Here is a 25,591-nt window from a genome sequence, read left to right as displayed (position 1 = left end):
GTAGAGAAAGATAAATTTAATTCTTCACAAAGCATTATACTACCTTTTGTTCATGTTGTGTTCCATAGGTGGAATACATCTTCACTGATAAAACTGGTACCCTCACAGAAAACAACATGGAATTTAAAGAATGCTGTATTGAAGGTCATGTCTATGTCCCTCACGTCATCTGTAATGGACAAGTCCTCCCCGATTCTTCAGGAATTGATATGATTGATTCTTCTCCAGGAGTCAGTGGAAAGGTATGTTTTCCCTTTAGAAGAGAGTAGGTTTCATTTGTTGTACTTAACGTTTGCTGAGTTTGGGTTGGGAAGGCTGTGTATGGTTTGTTCACAAAAATAGACTAGTGGTCAGATTTTATTGTGGGTATTCAGGAACAGTATTAATCCTCTATGTGACTTCAGTGAGGAAATTGTAAGATGCCACAATATTTGCAGATTTTCCCCCTTAGGATTCCATGGCTAACATTCAGAGTGGAACTGGTAGGTGATATCTGTGTTAGAAATGACTTTTAAAGACCTAGAGAGGCAGGGGGAACAGTACATTGAGTGAAATGACCACACATCATGCACACTCACAGCTCCCAGTGCTGTGGCTCCAAATCTCACCATCTGCAGAAAGGAGGCTGTAATCTTGGTCTGGTTAGGTGGAAAACCAACCCAGAAAATTCCTTGACTGTAGTGCCTTGTGTCAAGACCTCAGTGACTCTGAGGTACCCTAAAGAAGGCCTTGTTTTAGTTGAATTGTAGAAGGTACCATTACCTTAGCAAAGTGTATCTTATCCCTGATGACATATGCTTCCGTTGGTTTCATTATTGAAAATTGCTGTTTTATCACAAAGAAGATCAGGGAATAGATTATTTATGTGGCCATAGTAAGACATATCACAGTAAAATCACACTCTCCGATTACCTACAATAACTTTGCACTGCTCGATGTATTTGAGATGAGTCAAGCCCTTCTTTGACACTCTCCAACAGTGCTTCTCAAGCTTGGTTGCATCTTAGAATCACCTGGGGGAGCTTGTAACATTCCCAATGGAATCCAAGCATCAGTGATTTAGTTTCCCAGGAGATTCCAATGTGCAGCCAAGGTTGAGAAAACTACTAAAGAAGTTGGGTTCAGAGGCAGTAAAATGGTTAGATAGTTGAATTAGAGAAGCCGAATTAGAGTCCTATCTCTGCCATGTACTCATTTTGGGGACCCTGAACAAACCACTTAACCTTAGACATTAATTTCTTCACCTGCAAAATGGGGATAATATCTTCTATTTCATAAGTCATTTTAAGATTGAATTTTATGATGTGTGGAATGTGTCAAGTATATGGTAGGTGCTCTAGTTTAATATATATCATTATGAAAGTATCACTGTTGTATGGGCCATCAGCACAGTGATATAATTAGAGTCCTAGGTATTTGTAAATTTGTGTCTTTAGTGTACTTGTTTAACTCAAAGTCTCTCTTTGCTCTGTTACGTTTAGCAGTTATTTGCCATTTCTGAGCAATCTTGAGGTTATGCCTCTGCAGTTTCTAAAAGCATCACTACTGAATAAAACACTTCTTCCTTTCAGTCGTCATAGCCCATTAATCTTAATATTAGTTACAGTAGAAGTACCCAAGAATGGAGAAGTGCCATAATTAGATTCTACTTTATAAAACCAAAGGCAAAATGGATAATTCCTAGACACCTTAAAGTACACCTCCCTGCTTTATAAACACTCCTTGTTGTTTATTGTCTTTTTAAATTTTCCTTCTATTTTAAGCAAATTTGCCATAGGGTTTTTTTTTTGGTTTCGTGGTTTTTGTTTTTTAATGCTTTTTTATAGGACCGAGAAGAGCTGTTTTTTCGGGCTCTCTGTCTTTGCCACACAATCCAGGTGAAAGATGATGATAATGTAGACGGAACCAGGAAATCACCAGACTCAGGAAAATCTTGTGTGTATATCTCGTCATCTCCTGATGAAGTGGCACTAGTTGAAGGTATTCAAAGGTATGTCTTTTGGGTTCATATCTGGGTTTTAGAATTTGAGAGGTATGCTAATTATTGGACTAAGTCCATTTTCAACCCAAAAATCATATACTTATACTTGGAAATATCGTTGATTCATCCTACTCTGTGCTCTGGTGTGTTGCTAAAAAGAAGTGGGCTAAGCAATAATTGTCTTTTGTATTCATGATTTTTCTCTTCCTTATCATTTGAGATGGTTTCCCTCTTGAAAACAACATAGTGTCTATTTGTAAGAAGCAGCTTGTTTCCTAGTTGTAAGAGTCTGTACCATTGTCTTTTTTTTTTTAATTAGTAGACTATTTTTAGAGCAGTTTTGGGTTTTCAGAAAAATTAAGCAGAAGGTACAAAGGGTTCCCATATATCCATATATCCCTCCTCTCCTACTGCCCACCCCCACCCTGTCACACACAGTTTCCTTTGTTAACGTCTTACGTTAGTGTAGTACATCTCTTACAGTTGATGAACTAATATTGGTTATTGATGCATTATTAGTAACTAAAGTCCATAGATAACATTAAGGACCACTCTTTGTGTTGTACAGTTGGTTTTTATTGGTTTTGACAAATGCATTATGTCACGTATCCACCACTACAGTATCATCATGCACAATAGTTTCATTGCCCTAAGTATCCCGTGTTCTACTTATTCATCTCTTCCCTATTTCCCCCCTAGCAACCACTGATCTCTTTACTGTCTTTATAATTTTGTCTTCTTCAGAATGTCAGATAATTGGAATCATACAGTTTTGCAGCATTTTCAGACTGGCTTCTTTCACTTTAATATGCATTCAAGGTTCCTCCATGTCCTTTCGTGGCTTGATAGCTCATTTCTTTTTATTGCTGAATAATATTCCATTGTATAGCTTTATTGTAGTTTATCCATTCACCTATGGAAGGACATCTTGGTTGTTTCCAATATTGGGCAATTACGACTAAAGCTGCTATAAACATTCATCTACAGGTTTTTGTGTGAAAATAAATTTTTAACTCCTTTGGCTAAATACTTAGGAACGTGATTGCTGGATCTTATGGCAAGCCTATGTTTAGCTCTGTAATATATTGCCAAAATGTCTGGATTTTCTCCTGTGTTATTTTCTGGAAGGTTTATGGTTTTGCATTTTACATTTAGTTCTATGAGCCATTTGAGTTGATTTTTGCAAAAGTGTAAGGTCTGTGTCAAAATCCTTTTTTTTTTTTTTTTTTTTTTTGCATGTGGATGTCCAGTTGATCCAACAATGTTTGTTAAAAAGACCATCCTTTCTCCATTGAATTGCCTTTGCTCCCTTTTCAAATGTCAGTTAACTATATTTGTATGGGTCTATTTCTGGGTTCTCTATTCTGTTCCATTGATCTGTTTGCCTGTTCTTTCACCAATACCATACCATCTTGATCACTGTAGCTTTATAGTTAATCTTGAAGTTGGGTAATGTCAGTCTTCTGACTTTTTTCTTCTTCAATATTGTATTGTCTATTCTGCGTCTTTTGCCCTTCTACAAAAACTTTGAAATCAGTATTATCCTTTTAATAGTAATGTTAAATCAGTTGTAATGTCCCCTCTTTCACTTTTGATATGAGTAATTTGCATCCTCTCTCTTTTTTTCTTAGTTAGCCTGGTGGGAGGTTTATCAATTTTATTGATCATTTTCACTGCGTTCCACAAATTTTGATAAATTGTATTTTCATTTTCATTTAGTTCAAAATATTGTTTTAATTTCTCTTGAGATGCCTTCTTTGACCCATGTGTTTTTTAGAAGTGGGTATTTTAATCTCCACATATTTTGAGAATTTCCAACTATCTACTATTGTTGATTTTCTATTTTAATTCCATTGTGGTTTGAGAGCATATTGTTAAAAGTGTGATTGTCACCTTCAGGGACTGAATGATTGAGAAAAGCACTCTAACATCTCTTACATAATTAGAAGGGTATGTTTATTGTTGACGAAACATTATTTTCCCATGCAGTTTGAATATTCACATTAGATATGTAAATTATATCATTACTGACCTTTATTAAATGTATAAATCCAAACACATAGGTGAGATTTCTCAAAGATAAACTGCTCTCTTCTTGGAAAAACGAGCACTCAGAAATTAAAATGCTTTTCAGTCATAGAATATTAGATGTTAGGATAGGCTGTTATTATACATCATTTGAGATACATGCTAAGTATTATCACTTCCAAGAAGCCCTTTCTTCACCCTGCCCACTGCTACCCAGGTTAAGTTGATATCCTTTCTCCATGTTCCTGTAGCACCTTAATACTTCTATGTCTATACATTATATTGAATTGACATGTTTCTCTCTCTCTCTCCATTCATCTGTAAACTCCTCATGTACAGAAACCATCCCTTCTTCCACTTCGTCTTCCTAGCACTTAACCACACAGCACCTAAAGTGTATTAAGCTATCAGAAGTGGTGGTGAAAGAGGTTGTTGTTGCAGATTAAGTGCTTTGCAAATGTTTATTGAACTGGCTGTCTATTCTAGGCTGTAGTTTCCTAGTCAGTAAAATGAGAGATTTAGTCTGGAGCTATATATGTCTCTAATGGTCCTTCCAATGCTGACTTTGTATTCTCCTCCACTGCAAAAACAACAAAAAACTAATCAGTAAGTGAGAATGTCAGTAGAAGGAGAGTTTCTGATGTGGAGAACTTCTCCTTACTTTCTGAAAACCATTAATACTTGCATAATGCCAATAATAGTGTGCCTCATCATTGTGGTGCAAGAAAGGAGAAGTTGGAAATCCTGCTGATTAATAGAGAATTTTTTGAAATGCTGAATAAATTCAGTATTTTAATTTTCTACCTTTAGAATGCAGTTTACATCTCTTTCACTGAAGTATTTCTTTTTTGAAATTTTTGAATTCCTTTTTGAAAAATTTTATGGAAATGTAGAACAGAAAAATCATATTAAAGAGAATATCCAAATTTCAGATTAACCCCTGGATTTTCCTTCTGATTTTTGCAGGCTTGGTTTTACATACCTAAGGCTAAAAGACAATTATATGGAAATATTAAATAGGGACAATGACATTGAAAGGTAAGTATACTATTCATTAAAATGTGATGATAATAAAGAATGGTCTTTAAATAGTTTTTTCATTTAGGCAAAAAGAAATTTCTCTGTATTCCTCCCACAACTTGCTCCCTCTTCTTCCTAATAATAACTCCAAGATTGTCACAGAAACATTCTGAAGAATTTTTAACCATTTGACAGTTAGAGGAAAAGTCAGTTTGGAGCTTTTACCCAGCCTGTTTTCCTTGGAGATGTACATCAGTGTTCAATTAAAAAAAAAAAAGTTTCATTATCAAATATGTTTTCGGTAAAGCCATTTAAAATTGGTTTATTATTAGAGTTCTCAAAGCTTTTAATTTGTTCTGACACTTTCTAGGTCATCTTTGACACTCTAAGAAACAGGTAAAGTAAGCAGCCTTCCTAGTAAGTGGCCATGAAATCTTGTTTTCATTGAACACCAGTTAACATTTCATGGAACACAGTGTTCTCTAGAAAGTAAATTGAGAAGTTATGTTTTTGAATAACCAATCTGAAATTGGATTGTTTTACTTTTCATATTTTTAGTGACCAAACGCTTTCTATTTTAGGAACCATCTCAATTTCAATTGCCAGTCTTATAAACAAGTACATATCTTGAATTTTGGTTTAGAAGATAGGCTCATCCATCTTTTCTTTACAGATTAACAGAAAAATGCAGTAATAGAAGTAGGAAAAAACAGATGGCAAAGAGCATAAGATTTCATGTTGATTGCCTCAAAAAAAAATGGATTTAAAAATTTTGTTCTTCAGAAAAGTAAACTCCCAAGTTACGGGAATGGGATAAATCCGTTAACTGTGGACCATGACTACCAGGTCTCAGGCAGAAGTCAGGCTGGGCTCCTTCCCTGGAGCTCTGCAGACTTCCCAGGTTGTCAGCAGTACGGCAATGACAGAGCTTTGGAATTGGTCCTTGGGGAGGGCAAGAGTGACATAATTACTGTAGCATCTGTGATTGGGGCTTCTGGTTTTAAACTGAAAAGGGAAGATAAAATCACTATTGAGATTTCAAAACATAACACAATACTGCTGAGATATTAATAGGGAAATCTTTTAGCAGCTTTTGAGCTCAGAAAAGAATTACAGATGTTAACAGTCCTGGCTGGTGGTCTTTAGAACCTAAGGAGTTTTCATAGCCAGTATTAGGGATCCCTGAATTATTTTCAGTATTTCAAATGCCTTTTGATAGTAAGACTGTACAAGCTGACTGAAATATCACTTTTATTGCTTTCTGTTATTTGTTTTTATCAACTTAGAGGTAACACCAGCTCATTTACAGGGATCAAAATCTCTTAGGCAACATGATATGTGTATAATTAACAGAATTTAAGACTAATGAATCAATATTTAAGAATGCAGTGTGTTTGGTAAACAAAGTCTTTTAAGATATGCTTCCTGGGTTGAAAGTGATGGAATGGATATAAACAATGAGACGGTCTTAGTGAGATTCGGAACCCTTGAATCAATCTTAGTCATGTCCCATTTTAGGAAGTTGGTATAAACTGCAAGGAGGTAAATTGCTGGCATTGTATAAAATAAACGAGTTGTGTTTGGGCAGCTTTAAAATGCAGACTTTTCTCATCATGTCTGTGGAGAAAATCACCCCATATCCAGATTCTTTTTTTTCAAAGAGCTGCTTTATACCATTAATACCTAGAAGGAGATACAGTGGTATGTGGAGGTGACTTTTTTCTTTTTTTGAGCGTTATCACGTCTCTTTATTTTTTTTAAATTCAGTTTTATTGAGATATGTTCACATACCATACAGTCATCCATGGTATACAATCAGCTGTTCACAATACCATCATATAGTTGTGCATTCATCACCCCAATCTATTTTTGAATGTTTTCCTTGCATCAGAAAGAACCAGAATAAGAATAAAAAATAAAAACAAAAAAGAACACTTAAATCATTCCCCCCATCCCACCCTATTTTTCATTTAGTTTTTGTCCCCATTTTTCTACTCATCCAGCCAAACACTGGATAAAGGGACTGCGATCCACAAGGTTTTCACAATCACACTGTAGGTGACTTTTTTTAAGCACTGTATAAAGATAGGGAGGAAGAAAGTCTGCCCATTCCACTGCTTCCATCTTGGTAAATTTTGGTCCATATTAAATGATTTGATAACTATCAAGAGTTAACATACACAGCTAGATGTATATTAAATTTTTTAAAAAATTTCTTTTTCAGGTTCGAGTTGCTGGAAATTTTGAGTTTTGACTCAGTAAGGCGGAGAATGAGTGTAATTGTAAAATCTGCTACAGGTAGAAATTTCTTTTCCCATGATGCCTTAAATTATACATTTTGGTTATTGTTTCTTCTTATGGTTAAATTTTATAGGAGCTTTAAGGATTTATTCCTTTCTTTTTTTTTTAAGAAAGTATAGATAAACCGTTCTGTGATATTTTTTAATTTAAAAAAAAGTAAATTTTTTTTTAATGTTTAATAATTATTACTGGGCTAAACATCCCACACACTTATTTGTACATCTTTTTGGTATTGATTTGGGATAATTTAACTATTGCAATTTTTACATTTAATCCCATTTATAAATATCCCCACTGCTTTTCTCTATGTATATCTAAATAATATACATTTTTAAATAATCCTTTTTTGGGGGGGATATGGATTTGCCAATGTATACAAAATGATATTCCAAATACTAAAATGAGCTTTGTTGTTTATTGGTTGGTTGCTATAACAATGTGTCTTTATCTGAGAACAAAAAAACTCTGGTTTGTTCTTTAGAATATTAGAATTAAAAATGGTGGGAAATACTCAAACCAAATCCCTTTAACAACAATAACTTTAGTTGTATTTCGCTTGTAAATTGCCATTTAATTTGGGCAAGGCTGTGGTTTAGTTTTGACGTTGTGGTCCTTTTACATTCTTGTATTAACATGCTTCTCTCTCTGTTGCATCTGCTTCTTGCACTGTCCTGCTAATGTTCCTTTTCCCCTCTACCAGCTCCTCCTCTCACGGGGGCCTTGTTACCATGGATATCACAAGGTCCGTTGTCAATTTTCTTCTCTTCTCCCACCATCCACTCTCCCTGAGAAACTCTTCTGCTTCCACTTAGAAGTCTCACTTCTAGGCTCATGACTAGCCTAACCCTACCAGTCAGTTCCTACCACTCAGCAACAGCTTCTGATTAAACAGCTCTCTGGCATCTCAGTCTCTTCTGTTTCTCCCCCAAGCACCTTAGGCTCAAAGGCTAGTCAGCTTCTGTTCTTTCCCCTTCAATTGGCAACTCTTTCAGATTTTATTTCCATAGAATCTTGCATCCATCTCCTCTTCATTTTTCACTGCCAACACCTAACCTGCTTCCTAACAGATCTCCCATCTGCAGTCTTTATGTCTCAGTCATCCTGCAACCAAATTATTCTTCCTAAAACCCAAGTTTCCTCATGGTTCCTTGCTAGAAGTCTCTGTTTCCTTATGGTTGGCTGTATCAGATAACATCTCCTCCCATAGCATTCAAAGCTCTTTTCATTGAGGCCTGTGGTGGATTGATTTGTGTTACCCCAGTTTGGACATGTTCTTGGTCTTAGCCCACATTCTGGTGGACGTGGACCCATTGTACGTAAGATCTCTTCAGGATGTTACTTCAGTTGAGGTGTGGCCCAGCTGAATCAGGGTGGGCCTTAATCTGCATTACCAGAGTGCTTTACAGGCCGAGTGAGAGTCAGAGGAGTGAGGAGCCAGAGGAGGCCGCCGTGTGCATTGCCATGTGGCAGAAAAGCCAAGGAGCAAGGATCTCTGGCAGCCAGCCCCAGAATGCTACAGTCTTTGAGAAGAAAGCATTGCTTTGCTGACACCTCAATTTTGGGCTTCTCCTAGCCTCAAAATTGTGATCCTGTAAATTCCCATTGTTTACGTGAACCCTTTGTATGGTATTTGTTTTATTAGCCAGGAGTCTAAAACAAGGCTCTAACCTGCCTTCCCAGCTTTGACCCTTGGCCTCCACTGTGTATTGTTTCCCTACATGTGTCCCAAACTATCCTCCTACCTGGAAGACTCTCTTGCTAGTTTGCACCTTTGAAGATTCTTTTCATTTTTCCAAGTAGGGATTAACAGCCAACTCTGGCAAAGTTTTCTAATTGCCTCAGCCGGACGTGATAGCTCCTTCCAATTCCCACAGAAATGTGCTGACTATTTCTCTTATGATACGTACCAACTTTTGCCCTGTGTTAGAGCTGCTCATTTGTCTTCTGGTCCTGCTAGACTGTAAGCATCCTAAATGCAGAACCTATATTTCCTTCAACAATGTACTCACCATGGCACTACCTACTACTAAGAGTTTGATATATATCTGTTAAATTCAGTTTACTTAATGCAATTTCAAAGTGACATTTTCTTAAGAGGCACGGGATCTTATTCTTTCTTGTTCTTTTAAAACTAGACAATTTCAGGCTGTGTGTGAACCACCAGATTATATCCCTGACTTTTCTCCAAATGCTGTTAGAGCTTTTCTGAGTCAGAGAGAAAGGCAAACCAACCACAGCAGTCACGGAGTTCCACAATTACTGCAACCCAGTTGTCTGTGGAGACTAAATTTCTGTGTGTTTAATTGTGTCACCTATATATGTGCTGCTATAGTTTAGTAACCTAATTTGAGAATTATAAGCAGTCACAAGCCATAAAATATGATTTTTATAGAAAAATTGTGTTATTGTTCAGGAATGCATCTTTATATTATCTAGACTACAAGTTTTGTTCTATAGCTTTCTTGTAACATATGAGTATTGGCTAGAAATTATATCTGATAGTATGGAATTGATTCTGAAATCAAATTGGTATAACTAACCAATACAGCTGCTTTTTCATGGGGAATGAGTACGAATCCTTAGTCAAAGACATGTATAGGTTTTATAGGATTCTCCTAGTGATAGGATTTCTTGCCTCTGATAGATTCCTACACAGGGTGGCTTGTTTGTGCTTCCAGTTCACTCCTAAACCTTTGCTGCAACCGTCTACTCAGTTCCATGTACTTGCAACATAGACCTTATTAGATGCCATCCTTTCCAATCATAGGTTGACATTAACCTTTATTCAATTTAAAGATTTCTGTGAGTATGAAGCTTATCTGTTTTAAACGTTTTCACTGTGTGTGTATCACAGTGTACTTCAAGAATCTCAGAAATAATGCAAAGTGGGTCCCTGATACTGAGTAGGTGTCAGAGTGTGGACCAGCTGTCATGGCCTCACCTAGTTATCAGCTCCAGACGTGTGCCCCTTCCCCCACTCCTAACTCTACCCCCGGCCATGAGAGTTGGCTCCAACAGAACAGTGGCCTGCAGCTCTTCTGGCGTCCTCTGGATTTGGTTTCTTGAGGATGCTCAGCATCTAGGGTTGCTGGAGATCTATACGGGACCAGGAAGTTTGGCATTTGAGCTTGCTGTTTGGAAAACACATTAACAATGTAATACAGATCATAGAGGTGGTGCTTCTCCAGCCACTGCAATTGCTGGAAGTACTGTGGTATTTCTGTGAGCTAACAATGTAAAACAAAGCCAGCCTTGCAACAGTTACCACTTTGTTGCTTTTAAAAATCTTTTAGATGTTTTGCTAAAAGAGAAGGGAGCATTTGTTTTCCAGAGCGTTTTGGATCAGTGTTGGGGTCTTCAATCTCTTTTTGCTTCCATTTTGCCATGCCTCCCACCCCTTACCTGAATGAGAAACTTTTTATCTTGAGAGATGAGAAGCATACATTTACAACATAAATACATTTGAAGTCATTGGGACATTACTGGAGGTGTGGGGAAAAAAATTATACGAAGGGTTTTTCTTGTAACTCTTGTTAATATAAAAGATACCCTGAGTTTCTTGTTCTGCATAAAGATATGTTACTTTCAGAACGGAATTTTATGTTTGCCGTGCAGTGTTCCCACAAATTATCCCACCTTTTGGCTCAGCTATGCCCTGTGTCTTATTTTAAAACCTCCTTCCTATCCCAAGGTCATTTTATTGCTCATCCATGTCTTTACCACAGCAGTGGCAGAAGAGACAGGAGGAAGAATTCTCAGCAGCCAGGTTCTTTTTTTTTCCTGGTTCCTAACTTTCCTATGAGATTTCTAGGGTAGCAGGAATAAAATGAAGCTTTGGGACAATCTGTAGATTTAATTTTTTCCTGACTTTGTATGGTAACTGGTCTCTTGAAATCTCCTTTACCATGGTCTTAGCTCTGGTATTTCTATTTTTATTGTTTGTTTGTTTTTTTAAAATGCAATTTTATTGAGACCTACTCACGACACTTTATGGCCAACACTATCATCACATAGTTTTACATTATTTTTGTTTTTTTTAATAATGGCATAATTTGAAAAATAACTTAGAGTCTTCCCCATATTGTGATTAAATTAATTAAATATCTTTTTTTCTTATAGGCGAAATTTATCTGTTTTGCAAAGGAGCTGATTCTTCAATATTTCCCAGAGTAATAGAAGGCAAAGTTGATCAAATACAATCCAGAGTAGAGCACAATGCAGTGGTAAGATGATGGATTGGGGGATGTTGGGTTGCTCAGTGGCTTCCCTTACTCTCCTGCATCATGAAGGAATATTCATATTCTAAAAGCTGCTGGCTGAGAATATTAGATTCCCAAAGGTACTGTTCCAGTTTGCTAATGCTGCCATATGCAAAATATCAGAAATGGAGTGGATTTTATAAAGGGGATTTATTATGTTACAAATTTATAGTTCTGTGGCCATAAAAGTGTCCAAACTAGGGCATCAACAAGAGGATACCTTCACTGAAGAACGGCCAATGGTGTCTGGAACACCTGTGTCAGCTGGGAAAGCATGCGGCTGGCGTCTACTGGTCCTTTGCTCCCAGACCGTATTTCAAAATGGCTCTCTTCTTAGCTTAGCATCTCCAAACATCCTTCTGCCTGCATCTCTAAGTGTCAGCAAGCATCTCTTGGGGCATCTTGTCCTCTCTTAGTTCTTCCAGAGCAAACTCTGGGCATGCATTTCAAAGCGTCAGGGTTTCTCCAAAAGTCTCTCTGAGCTGCTCTCTGTGTGAGCTCCCTTTAAAGAACTCCATTAAACTAATCAAGACCTACCCTGAATGGGTGGGGTCAAATCTCCATGGAAACATTCAATCAAGAGGTCATATCCTAATCAAAAAGATTAATAACTCTGCCCTCACAAGATTGCATTAAAGAATATGGCTTTTGGGGGGACATGATATATCCAAACAGGCACAGATACCAATATAGAAATTAGAATGGATCACATACAAACAAAATGGAAAACTCACCTTTTGCTTTCTACACCAGTGGTGCTGTTGGCATCTGGGTGCCCTTTAGCAAATTCACTCAGCAGTCTGCAGTCATGTTTTTATTGTTAGGTGGGTGGCTAGGTTGTTTGGTTGATATTTTGGAGGGGATGGGATCAGAATTACACATTCGTTTGTGGTTATTCTATTAGAGCAAATAGATCTTTATCCTGAAGGGTATCTAGTTATTAGTTTCAAAACTAAATTAGCTCTTATGCATTTCATTATAATTTCACCTTTGTTTTTCATCCCACATCATGTTATTTTTAAGCCCGTAACTAAGCCTTTTCTGTAATTTTAATAACATTGTTCAATTTGTCACCAAGTCTGAGCTTTCTTCCCCCATTGCTCCAGCTTTCTCTCTTTGTGGACCACCATGGCCACATATCTAACCAGGGACTAACCCCCTTCCCTTCGAAATCAGGTGTGTAACCCCAAGTAGAAGCATACTATCTTCTGCCTTTTTAGAGACTTTGTCCCCATGGGGCTGGTTTCTACGTATTCACATCCTTCTTTCTTCTTTTTCCTTACGATTGTAACCAAGGATGCCTTCCGTGGAGGTCCTCCCCTCACTCCCAGCCCAGAGTAGCCCCTCAGTCACACCTATCATCATGATATTTTCATGAAAAGGCAAAGGTTAAATGTTGCTTGCCATCCATGTGCATGTCATTTTGCTATAAGTTCCTTTTGAAACACCTGGTAACACCTTCTGGTCAAATAGAGTAGCTGCTATTGAACCAACAGGAATCAATAAATGAGGTGCAGATTTAGGACTTTTGAACTTTTATATATGGGATCATGAAACATAAATCACTGATTTCTGCTATCCACAGGGATGGAAAACCTGTTAGCATGGAAGATTGACTTCTTATCCATACCACAAGTATATACATGCAAGAATGGTCAGTCTATTTATATATGAATTTTAGCAATAAAACATCACCTACCGGGGTGCATGATGTCATATTCCCTGAGGAAGTGGCTCCATCATTGATTCATTTTCAAAACTGGATTCTGAAATGATGGGCTAAGTCAGTCTTGTTTGTCACTAATGAGCACATTTATAAACCCATGAGTCGAATAGGCTTTGGACAGAAAGCTTTTCACGACTTCAGAATGTCTGCCCACGATAAGGAAGACTTGATGTCTCTCTGACTCTCTTTGTTCTTCCTTTTGTCACTTCCATTTTTTGAGAGCAAAGTTATGTCTGAAATAAAGGAAGCTAATGGAACCAAAACTGTTATTTTGTGTATTTTATCTAAATACCTTCTGGCTGTGTCTGAAAAAAATCCAGGCTTTCAAACTTGATATTTCTTTATGCCATATAATTGCATTATCTTAGTCTCCTAAATATAGAAGCTTCTGCAAAAGCAGGTGCAGGCAGCCTGGACTTTTCTAATCCATGACAAGTCTCTTAATTATATGGTCCCCTTTGCCTTATAAATATAACTAGTTTGAAACTTTTCTTTCAACTCTTTTTTGAATAATCTTACTTTCTAACATTAAAGGTTGCCTCAGCTTTCTACCAGTGTCTTGTAAATGAAAGGTTCTTATTTCTTTCAGATTATGCCATAAGCTTTCTCTCAGTTTCTAGAAATCTGGTAACAGTGCTCTTTGAGGAGGCTGAAGATCATCTCTTTGTAGCTGTTTCTCCAAATAACAAGGAACAGATAGTTCCACTGATGGTGTGGAAATAAAACAGCTTTCTGCTCCCATTTATTAAAACTCAAAACTAACATAAACATTCTCTTAATAGACATTATTTATCTTTCCTCAAAATAAGATCAAATGGCATTTTGCAGCATGTGATGCGCTTCATTAAACTTCCTAGTACAAGAGTTTTGAAAGCCTGCAGTTTGCTCTAAAATGTCGTGAGTATACTGGGGATTCTGTGTCCCTTGTTCCCTCAGAAACAGCCTCCAAGAGGCATATGCTTCATGTGCTCATTGGGAGCAACAGGTTTTCTTTAGAGGGCATATTTACACCACTCACATATCTTATTTGTATTGGCGGGTTTCTCTCCTCAACTTAATCGGAAGAGAAAATGTTTCCCTTGAGAAAGGAGAAGCATGCATTTTGTTATTTATGATGATTCTAAAGTCCATCTACTTTTTGTTTTAAAAGCTTTATTGAAGTATAATTGACATACAGTAAGCTACACATACTAAAGTAAATAAGTTTTAACATACGTGTACAAGCATGAAAATATTACCAGAGTTAGTCCAGTGAATCCTAAAAGTTTCCTTGTGCCCTCTTTTAATCCTCCCTGCCCACACAGGGAACTGCTGGTGCACTCTCTGACACTATTGATTAGTTTGCACCTTCTAGAATTTTGTATAAATGGAATCTCCACTCCACGTAATATTTTGAGATTCATGCATCTTGTCACATGTACAAATAGTTCATTCCTTTTTGTTAATGTGCAGTATTCCATTGTATCTTCTTTATTCATTTGCCTGTTGATGGGTTGTTTCCAATTTGGGGCAATGGCCAAATAAAAAGCTGTTGTGAACATTTGTGTGCATGCCTTAGAATGGACATATATATCCATTTCTCTTGAGAAATCTGATGTCATCATCTTTGTTCTTCTATATTTAACATATTGTCTTTCTGTGGCTGCTTTTAAGATTTTATCTATCGCTGGTGTTAAGCAATTCAATCATGAAGTGATGTGATGTACTGTTATTTATGCTGCTTGTGCTCAGGGTTGGTTGAGTTTCTTGGGTCTGTGGGTTTATAGTTTTTATCAAGTTTGGAAACTTTTTTCCAAATATTTTTTTCTGCCCTGCTCCTCCTTTTCAGATATTCTAAATGCCTGTGTATCAGGCTGCTTAAAATTGCCCCACAGCTTACTGAAGCTCTGTTCTTTAGGTGGGAGCTTATATTATTGATTTGAGACTTCTCCTCTTTAATATAAGCATGCTGTGCTATAAATTTCCCTCTCGGCACTGCTTTAGCTGTGTCTCAACATTTTAGATATGTTGTATTTTTATTTTCAATATATTCACATTCAATGCATTTTTTTATTTCACTTGAGACTTCTTTGACGTGTAGATTATTTAGAAGTTTGTTGTTTAGTTTCCAATTATTTGGAGATTTTCCTGTTATCTTTCTGTGCTTGATATCTAGCTTTTTTCCACTGTGGTCAGAGAACACACTCTGTGTGATTTCAGTTCTTTAAAATTTTTTGAGCTTGATTTAATGACCTAGGATATTATCTGTCTTGGTGAATGTTCCATGGGCACTTGAAAAGGATGTGTATTCTGCTGTAATTGTGTGAATTGTTTTAAATATAAATGGCAGTTGGTTCCTGTTGATTGGTGGTGGTGTGAGTTCTTTTATATCGTTGCTGATTTTTTGTCTAGTTCTATGAATTGTTGAAAAATGAGTGTTGAAGTCTTCAGCAATAATTGTGGATTTGTCTATTTCTCCTTTCAGCTCTTATTTTTTGCTTCATCTATTTTGCAGCTCTGTTATTGATGAATATACATTTAGGACTGCTGTGTCTTCTTGATACATTGTCCTCTTTAGCGTTATACAAGGTTTCTTTTAGTCTCTGGTAATATTTTTTCCTCCGAAGTCTACTTTATCAGATATTAATATGCCCATTTCTCTTTTCTTTTTATTAATGTTTGTATGGTATAACTTTTCCCATCTTTTACTTTCAAATTGCCTATACCATTCTGTTTAGAAGGGAGTTTATTGTAGACAGCATATAGTTGGGTAATGCTTTTCTTTCTACTCTGCCAATCTCTCTTTTAATTGGTAAATTTAGACCATTTACATTTAACTATTGATATGTTACAGCCTAAATCGGCCATTTTTGGGGGGTTTTTTTTCTGTTTTTTTTTTTTTTTTTTTTTTGCTTGTTCCTTTTGATTATTTCATTCTCTCTTTCCCTTCTGTGGGTTACTTGAACATTTTTTAGAATTCCATTTTTAATTTCCTATTGTGTTTTGAGTGTCTCTCTTCATATAGCTTGTTTGTGCTAGGCATAACATTATATAACCATAACTTATCACAGTCTACTGGTGATATTTACCAGTTTGAGTGAAATGTGAAAACCTCCATGTCCCTTTACTCTTCCTCTTTTATAATTGTTCAAAATATTTCCTCTGTATACATTGAGAACTACATCAGACAGTGTTATAATCTTTGCTTTTACCATCAATCATAATTAAGAAAGCTAAAGGAGGACACTCTGTTATACTTACCCCTAATATTATTCCTTAGGTTCTTTCTTCCTGATGTTCCATGATTCCTTCTTTCGTCATTTTCTTCTTGTTTAGAGAACTTCTTTTAACTTTTCTTGTAGTCTTCTGGCAATAGATTCTCTTAGTTTTCCTTAGTTACCTGAGAGTGCTTTGATTTCCGTTTCATTCCTGAATAATGTTTTCACTGGATATAAAACTCTGGATTGACCATCTTTTCCTTTCAGCACTTCCGTGTGTTTTTCTGGCCCTCATGGTTTCTGATGGGAAATCCTCTATCATTCTAATTGTTTTTCCCCAATCAGCAAGAGGTTATTTTTCTTTCTTTCAGCATGTTTTGTCTTTAGTTTTCAGAATTTGGCTACGATGTATGTATCTTGGTATAGATTTCTTTGGATTTATCCTGATAGGGGTTTGCTCAGTTTCTTGAATCAACAGGTTTAAGTCTTTTGTTAAATTTGGGACATTTCCAGCCATTATTTCTTCTAATACTTTTCAAGCTCCACCTACTTTCTCCTTTCTTCCCATGTTAGATCTTGTTACTTCCCCACAGACCCCTGATCCTGTGTTCTTTTTCAGTCATTTTTATCTCTCTGGTTAATATAAGGTAATTTCTGTTTTCTTTTACTCTACTGATTCTTTACTCCATTCCCTCTTTTCTTTTGTTGAGCCCATCCATTGAGATTTTTATTTCAGTTATTCTCTTTTTCAATTCTAACATTTCCCTTTGTTCTTTTATATCTTTGTTTCTTTGCTGAGAATTTTTTTTTTCATTAGTGTCAGTCATGTTCTTACTTTCTTGTTGAAGCATTTTTATGATAGCCACTTTAAAAATCCTTATCAAGTAATTCTAACATGTCTGTCATCTCAGTGTTGGCATCTGTTCCTTGTCTTTTCTCATTCACATTGAGATTTTTCTGTTGTTGTTTTTTTGTCCAACAAGTGATTTTAAGTCAACACCTGGTCATTTCAGGCATATGTCATGAGAGTCTGGGTCCTATATTTCAATCTTTTGTTTTATCTGTCTTCCTCTGACCTTGTTCTGGGAGGAGAAGGAGGCTCCACCTAGTTACTGCCAACTAGGGGTGGAAGGCCACCTTCTGGTCGACCGCTATTTATACCTGAGGAATTGGTGATCTGGGGGGAGGAATTCCTCATGGCTGCTGGGAAGGAGATGAAGTTCCAGCTTCCCAGCAGGCCAGTGCTCATACCACCCTGTCTGAGAGGGACCGGAGCACCAAGTACTCCCCACTGGACTCCTGTCCCCGTGAGGGGGTGGCCTTGTTACTGCTGGGTGGTGGGGAATGGGCTGACTCTTCACTAGGCCTCCTCTGACACCACCTGGCAGGTAGGGGACGGACACCTTGCATCACCAACTCGGGGGAGACGGGGGTCCATACTCATTACTGCCAGGTGGGAATGTCCTGGATGCCCACTCGGCCTTCCTGCCGCCACCCTGGTGTGTGTGCTGGGGGTCGGGGGCCTGCTGGGTGCCTCATTACAGCCAGGCAAGGCTGGGCTTCCCTCTCAGCCTATGCTGGTGAGGGTAGGAGCGAAGCCACAGTTTTCTGTGGTATTTGGCTGGAGTAAAGTGGTTATTGTTTAAAAAGCTTTCTGTTGGGGCTTTCTTTTTGTTTGTGCCCATTGATGTTCCCAGTTGCCAGCTCCTCCCACACCTAGTCTGGGCCACATGAGGCAAAGAGAAAATATAGGGAACTCAACACTGAGCTGTTTCTGCACCCCAAGGTTCTCACCCCAAGGTTCTTCGCTCCACCTTTCAGAGCCTACTGATGTTTGCTTTACATGTAATGCCCAGGGTTTTAGGAGGAGAAAGAGGGAAAACAGTATTTCTACTCCATCTCTCCACAAGGGGAAATTCCCCAACTACTTCTAAGAACAAGGATCTGTTTATCTTTAAAAGTTTCTGCTTACCGTTCACACCAACCCTAATTTCTGGGACAGCTCTGAGTTATTATCTTTATAAAGTCATTTTCTTGTCATGCAGTTGTTCTGTCTTGAGAATGAAGTCAAATGTCAATGTTTTCTGTGACCTCTTAGGGAAAGTCAGAGTATTCATTCTGCAATACTTGTCTGTGCCCCTGATCTAGAGCTTGATCATCCATCTGGGTACACCTCTGCTCTAATTTCAACCACTTACTCATTCAGCAAAATTTGTTGGTTTTTTTTACTGTGGGCCAGGGATTTGGTGATGACTCCTTGCCAGCTACCAGAGAACTCATAGCCTAATGAAGGAGACAGATGAGCAAACAGAAAATCACAATGCACTGTACTAAATTAGAAGAGCAAACTGAGGAGGCAGTGAGGAAGCAGCCTCGTTTTAAAGCTCTAATATTGAAGTATTAGGGAGAATAGTGCCTTATTTGAGATAAATCAGTTAGCCCCTTATTTGCTCCTCTTTAACCAGGAGCAAATGCCTGGAGGATGGATAGGATTTTCCAGGGTATCCCTGGGAAACAGAATTTCAAAGACATACCAAACTTTTCTTTTATTCCCACTCCTTCACAGATTCTTCCTTTAACTCGTCTGGCTTTCAAGAGCTCCAGGGTCAGTGAGAGCTATTAAACTAATGGTGATTGTATCCTTGAAATAAATTTGGAGGTCTGAGAAATGTCAGTGTTCCCTGAACAGTTATTGGACATTTGAACTCATAAATGAAAATGTTAAAAACCAGTATTCTCCCAGAATTTGGAATGATTATTTAGGAGGATTTTGGTTCTTTTTCTATTATCAGTACAGTTGAGGATGAAGGAAAAAAGAAAAAAAGAAAGGGAAATAGCATTCTAAATCATCAGTTTAAAACATTTTTGTTGGCATTAATATTTAGTAAATATTAAATTTCCTTGTAAAAAGTTAAGGTGGAGGTGGTTTGTCTCATCTTGATTGGAATGAAATTTTTATTGACAGCTATGAAGACGTTTTTCTCTCTTACATTAGGCTCTATATTTTGGCCTCTTCAATCTCTAAGTTGTATATACGTATGCCTAGATGGCTGTTGTAGCATGTTTTCTATTCCGTGACATGCAGAACTTTTCATCACAGTAAAGAGTTTTGTTATTCTTAGTCTTATTTTTCTCTTTTGTGGTCCCAATAATTTTGATAAATAACCTAGCAGTTTTCCTTCAGTGAGAATTAAATGAGGTCAAAATATATTACTGTCTTCCCACATAAAATATGTTTCTTTAGAAATATCACTTGATATTTACCATAAAAGTGAAAATTATTATCCTTTAAAAAGTTTAAATTGAACTCTTTGTCAAAATTAAAGAGCAATGTCTGTCTTTTGGTATGATGGCCCAGATTTGTATTATTTATTCCCTTGCTTACCAGTTTGAAAATCTTATAATCCATAGCGATTATCCATATTTAATGTGGCTATAAATAATTCAGTTGTAAATGACTAACTCATTTGAGGGTTGATTGGTTTATAATTCTTTGGTTAGTCATTTTGATTAGAGATGGGTTATTGAGAAAGCTATTGAAAATAATATTTCATCAAGTGATACTTGCAATTCATGTTAAATATTACGTTTTTATTCTGCAGGAGGGACTGAGAACTTTGTGTGTTGCCTATAAAAGACTCATCCAGGAAGAATATGAAGGTGTTTGTAAACTCCTGCAGGCTGCTAAATTGGCACTTCAAGATCGAGAAAAAAAATTAGCAGAAGCATATGAGCAAATAGAGAAGAATCTCATTCTGCTTGGTGCTACAGCTGTTGAGGATCGGTAAAGTAGCAGCTTGATCCTTATCTTCCGAAAAAAATAATGATGAAATATATCAACATGGGCAATATGGTGGGAACTTCAGGAGGGAATGTTATCAGCTACCTCAGATGTGTGATATGTTCATTCATTGGGAAGAGACAAGTTTGTTTTCTTGTGTGCTGTGGAGTCATGGCACAGAGGAGATTAGGAACTGGGAGATAGGATTTTCACCAAAGAAAATGTGAACGCTTTAAAATTAACCTAGTTGTCATTAAAGCAAGGTAGAAATTTACTTATATTCTAAAAAAAAAAATTTATTTTCAATGGGTAAGACACCTGAAATACATAATTCCTCAGAAGAAGCCAGAAATAGTCAGCATTTCCATATAATGTAAAGAATAGTTAAGAGATAGGGTCTATATTTTTTAAGAATTTTTCTTTAGAATGGAATCAGTAGCTCATTCTATTTATAAATTTTTTACAGTTCTTTCCAAATATAGTTGTTGCCTTTTAGATCTTAACACATTCAATGTATTTGTCATTACCTAAGAAATTTTAAATAATACTCTGGAATATTGCAATAATGAATAATATTATCACAACCAGTAAAGTTACCAATTACAGATATTCAAATACAAATAACTCCAAACTAAGAGTTTCTGTCACAATTCTACAACAAAGATTTAAAGTTATTTAAGATTTTGTCCACTAAGAAATGAATGGTCAACTGTTACATGATGTTCTGTTTTTGGATTTGCTTAATTTTTATTGTGGTAACATATACACAATTCAGAATTTACCATTTTCACTACTTGCATGTATAGAATTGTGGTATTAATTACTTTCACAATATTGAACTGCTGTCATCACCATCCATTTCCAAAACTTTTTCATCACCCCAAACATTTAGATAGTTTTTACCAATTAAGCAATAACTTCCCATTCTTCACTCCACGTCTTCTCTCTCCCCTGGACCTCTGGAATCCTGTAATCTACTTTCTGTCTCTGAATTTGCTTATTCTAGGTATTTCCTACACTACTGTGTTGATTTGAGAGGCTGAGTGAAAGGAATGGATGGTGTTTTATTTTGAAGGAATGGAGAAGGAAAAAAACACAGCAATTTAAAGAAAACAAAAACTGTGGGAATTTACTGAGAGTTTATTTCCTGGCAGTGGTCATAACCATAAAATTTGAAGTCTTTAAGATTTATTGTGGTCCAAAACTTAAATCCTTATCTCTAAACTTTTTATTTTTCCAATGTCTTTAATTAGCCAGCATAAACTGAGTCTTGAGCTGAGTAAAGTAATAGACGATGTAGGAAGTTTAGGATTAGTGTTTTTCGTTTCGTTTTGTTTTGTTTTTTAAGTTCCCCCTCTAATCAGTCTAGATTAAGAAAGCAAGATATAAACATAAGCCTACCTCATGCATAAGACAATTTTTAAAAAGTGAAGTCATGGGAAGATAATTCATTTATTTACTGAGCAGTCACTGTGTGCCAGACACTGTGCTTATCTATTAACACATTTCATCCTTTCAGTGACCCCATTGGACAGAAAGTGGAGGACTGGTCAGGATGAGAGAATGTTAAGAGTAGGATGGTGTTTGCCTGGGAAAAAATTGGAACTGTTCCTTAAAGGAAATGATGAAAATCACTTGGCAGAGAAGCAGGACGATGTTACAGAGGAAGGAATGGCACACACAAAGGCTGGCGTGCACATGGCCAATCGTGAGGGTTCCTTACGCAGATTCACTTGGGAGGGAGTTAGGACACAGCACAAACTGAGAGTAGATACAGGGGAGCGGGAGGGGATGAATGGCTTTGAAGTGATATTTGATTCAAAATTATTTCTTTAAATCTCTAACCAGCATATTTGCAAAGCTCTCTGGGCTTATGTGTGTTTTTGTTTGTTTGTTTTTTTCTATCTCAAAAATACTATGATTGTCTCATCTTGAGACTGTTGCCTAAGAAGTTTATTACAGAATATAACCCAAGTCATTCTGATTGTGTTTAAATCCATTCTTTCCACTCAGTACTTGAGAGAAACATAACACATTACTTCATACACCCATAAAAAGTTAAAGTTCTAAAACCTAGGGAAAAATAACAGGCTACCAAAATGAGGCAATTATGGTTTTAATACCAAACCTTCCAAGGGTATCAACACAACTTCACCAATGTCAAGACAGCTGTTCATTCTTGGGCAAGTTTTTTAACTGCTCTAAGCCTTGGTTTCTCCATGTATAAAGTGGGTGTGATAATGAAGTACTTACTTCCTAGGTTGTTGTGAAGATAAAATATTGCACCTGAAGTGCTTAACACAGTGCCTGACACATGATAAGCACATAATACATATTAGCTAGTAATAGAATTATTAGTGGCATTATCAGTATTTATTACTTAGAAGTGCCTGGACTCCAATTTCATAAGTGATGAAATTAGACCATTTTATACCAAAAGAAAAGATTCTGAATATTTCTGAGCACTTCTTTTCTGTATTCATTTTCCAGCTGGTTAAGAAATTGTTCATTGCGGGGTGTGATGTTCCTCCTTATAATTGCCTAAAATTCTCTCCAAGTAGCATGAGTCCCATTGGACAAAAAACCGTGTTGCCTAGCAAATGTATATTATAGAAGATGGATCACTTCATTTTTAAAATATTTTATCTGTATTTATCTATCTGATATTGTGAAGTATTTGGGGGGAAGAAGTTCATATGTAACTTTAAAAAACGTTTTAGGCACTCTGTAAAAAGATCATAAGCCAGCAGGATAGTGCTTTTTAATTTGGGGCAAGGGGTGTAAATATTTCAGTAGATTCACAAGTTTCTGAAATTCTTTATTTTGATTTGCCTCTGTCAGTACTGTTTTTTAAACTTTTCTTAGACTCCAGGAGAAAGCTGCTGATACCATTGAAGCACTACAAAAAGCTGGAATCAAAGTTTGGGTTCTAACAGGAGACAAAATGGAGACAGCAGCAGCCACCTGTTACGCCTGCAAACTTTTTAGGAGCAACACACAGCTCCTTGAGCTAACCACCAAGAAAATTGAAGAGCAGAGTTTGCATGATGTTCTGTTTGAGCTTAGCAAGACTGTTCTACGCCACTGCGGCAGCTTACCAAGAGACAGCTCAGGGTAGGTAGTGCCCCCGTTACCCACCACAAAAGAGCGTTTTCAGAACGACCGAGAGGCAGGTCACCACTGTCCAGAAAAGAAGGTGTGATGTTTAGCTCTGTTTTCACAATAGCATATCAGGAACTATTTATAATTCCATATTTATATTTTATTGAAGCTTGCTTTGTCTAGTCACCTCATTTAGTTAGAGAATTTTTCTGAGTCAAGAATAATAGGTTGATTTTTTGAACATTTTAAATTCAGATCTGGCTGTGGTCCTTTACAGCCCCACATACACATCAAACTCTCCTCTTGTACATTTTCCTGTGTAATTTACATTTCCCATATCTACACTCCATCTGCCGTTACTGTCTGGATCACATTCTGTCCTCTCTTCTAAGAAAAATTTGGAGAATTTGAACTTTCTACCCACATTTTCAAAGTCATGGAACCTCATTATCTTTATTAGGCATTTGGTTCTCTCCTTTGGCATTAATAACAGCCCTGGGGACAAGACGAGCTGTTTCCATTCAGCAAGTATAACACGTGTCACTCGCTATATGTATTTTTTTTTTTGAATGGGATAATTTTCATCTGCTTCTAAGACAGTTAGGGAGCTCCATTGTAGACCCCTTAGAGTGTCTGCTGGAAGGAGATAGGGAAATATTAATAATGCATGGTTGCTTGTCTATTAAGACAAAAAGAGTATATTCCCAAGAGTTGTTTCTACCCAAGAATATTCAGCAGTTTATTCTGATATAGGTTATGAATACTGTCCATACTGATGTTAGATGCATTATCTAACATTAGATTTCATTCGAGTTGTTTTAAATTTTCTTTAATGCAGGTAAAGCAAAATGCAGCACTCTAGTCATATGTAAATTTTAAATTATTCATAAATAGTACAAATATATTTTTCTTTACCTAATCTATGGAATGCCTGATTTTGAAACCTAACAGAGAAATATGGCCATGTTCTTACCAACTTAGGTAATCTGAGAATAATACCAAGGAGATAGTAGCTGGTGAAGAAGATTGAGGTTAGCAAATGTGGCTAGGAAGTTCAGGAGTAAAGACTGACCTCTTTAGAATGGAAGATAAATACTCTCCTTGTATCATGGCAGAAGTATTGGAACTTACACGTGAATCCACAAATAGAAGTGTGTTTTTGCTTTGCATATTTAATTAAAACGCAATTTAAAAATGTAGTCAAATGTGTTACATTCACTACTATAAAGACTGTATTGATAAAAAAAAGAAATATTGTTTCCTTAATCCCTTCATCGTGGATTTGCGGCATCTGTAGATATCCAGAACAATTCATATAGGCTTCTAAATATAGATTTAGCTATTGAATACTCTCTCTTATTTGTATAACCTAACAGACTTTCAACAGATATGCAAGACTATGGATTAATTATTGATGGAGCCTCATTGTCTTTAATTATGAAACCACGAGAAGATGGAAGTTCTGGCAACTACAGAGAACTCTTCCTTGAAATCTGCCGTAACTGCAGTGCGGTTCTCTGCTGTCGGATGGCACCTTTGCAGAAGGCACAGGTTGATATGCTATTTCTATTTTAGTTAGTGACGGAGGTGTTTTTAAATATTGAAAATCATTCATTACTTCTTACAACCAGTGATTTTTTAAATTTAGCAAGGTTATCACCTTTTCTAAAATTGCAGTGAAAGTTCAAAATGATAGAAACAAAACGATAGATCTTATTTTGCTTGTTGTTATTAAACATGGTGATTAGTTAAGTGTTGATTGAATCAAATATTTGACCTCTGCAGATGCAAAGGCCAAGAGAGATTCCCTGTCTTGTCATGTAAAATAAAACTGCATCCATGGAAATACAACCATTATGGATGGGGAAGGGATCTAACATTTATTGAGCAGATCCTATGTACCAGTTTACAGATATGAATTCATTTAATCTTAATAATTGTGTTAGATGAGTATGGTTATCCTAATCTTACAAATGAAGTATCTAAGACACAGAAAAATGGAATAACTTGCTGAAAATGATACAGTTGGAAAACGGCAGAGTTAGAATTTAACTCCTAGTCTATCTGATTTGAAATCTGTATCCTACCCACTCTGCTGTGTTATTGTGGGAAAAAGATTAGCTTCAGATTGATACCAGCTTAAATTCTAGTAATGCATAGAAATGTTACTCCTACATAGCTCATTCCCCTGTCCCC

At 36.6% G+C, this 25,591-nt stretch overlaps 1 protein-coding gene across 5 annotated transcripts in view; it reads left to right on the top strand.

The window, feature by feature from the left end:
* Window positions 1-25,591, top strand: part of ATP11A (ATPase phospholipid transporting 11A) — a 234,905-nt gene that overhangs the window by 172,143 nt on the left and 37,171 nt on the right. For 4 of the 5 annotated variants that reach the window (XM_037799866.1, XM_037799868.1, XM_037799870.1 and 1 more), the window contains exons 13-20: window positions 69-242; window positions 1,827-1,990; window positions 4,976-5,047; window positions 7,254-7,327; window positions 11,450-11,553; window positions 20,115-20,296; window positions 23,159-23,407; window positions 24,772-24,946. In XM_037799866.1, the coding sequence (XP_037655794.1) occupies window positions 69-242; window positions 1,827-1,990; window positions 4,976-5,047; window positions 7,254-7,327; window positions 11,450-11,553; window positions 20,115-20,296; window positions 23,159-23,407; window positions 24,772-24,946 (1,194 nt within the window). The remainder of the gene's footprint in view (window positions 1-68; window positions 243-1,826; window positions 1,991-4,975; window positions 5,048-7,253; window positions 7,328-11,449; window positions 11,554-20,114; window positions 20,297-23,158; window positions 23,408-24,771; window positions 24,947-25,591) is intronic. The other variant, XM_037799867.1, reaches the window with a different exon arrangement.

Source organism: Choloepus didactylus, chromosome 12 (genome assembly GCF_015220235.1).
Source record: "Choloepus didactylus isolate mChoDid1 chromosome 12, mChoDid1.pri, whole genome shotgun sequence".
Taxonomy (NCBI): Eukaryota; Metazoa; Chordata; class Mammalia; order Pilosa; family Megalonychidae; genus Choloepus; species Choloepus didactylus.
This window is presented reverse-complemented; position numbering and strand designations above follow the sequence as displayed.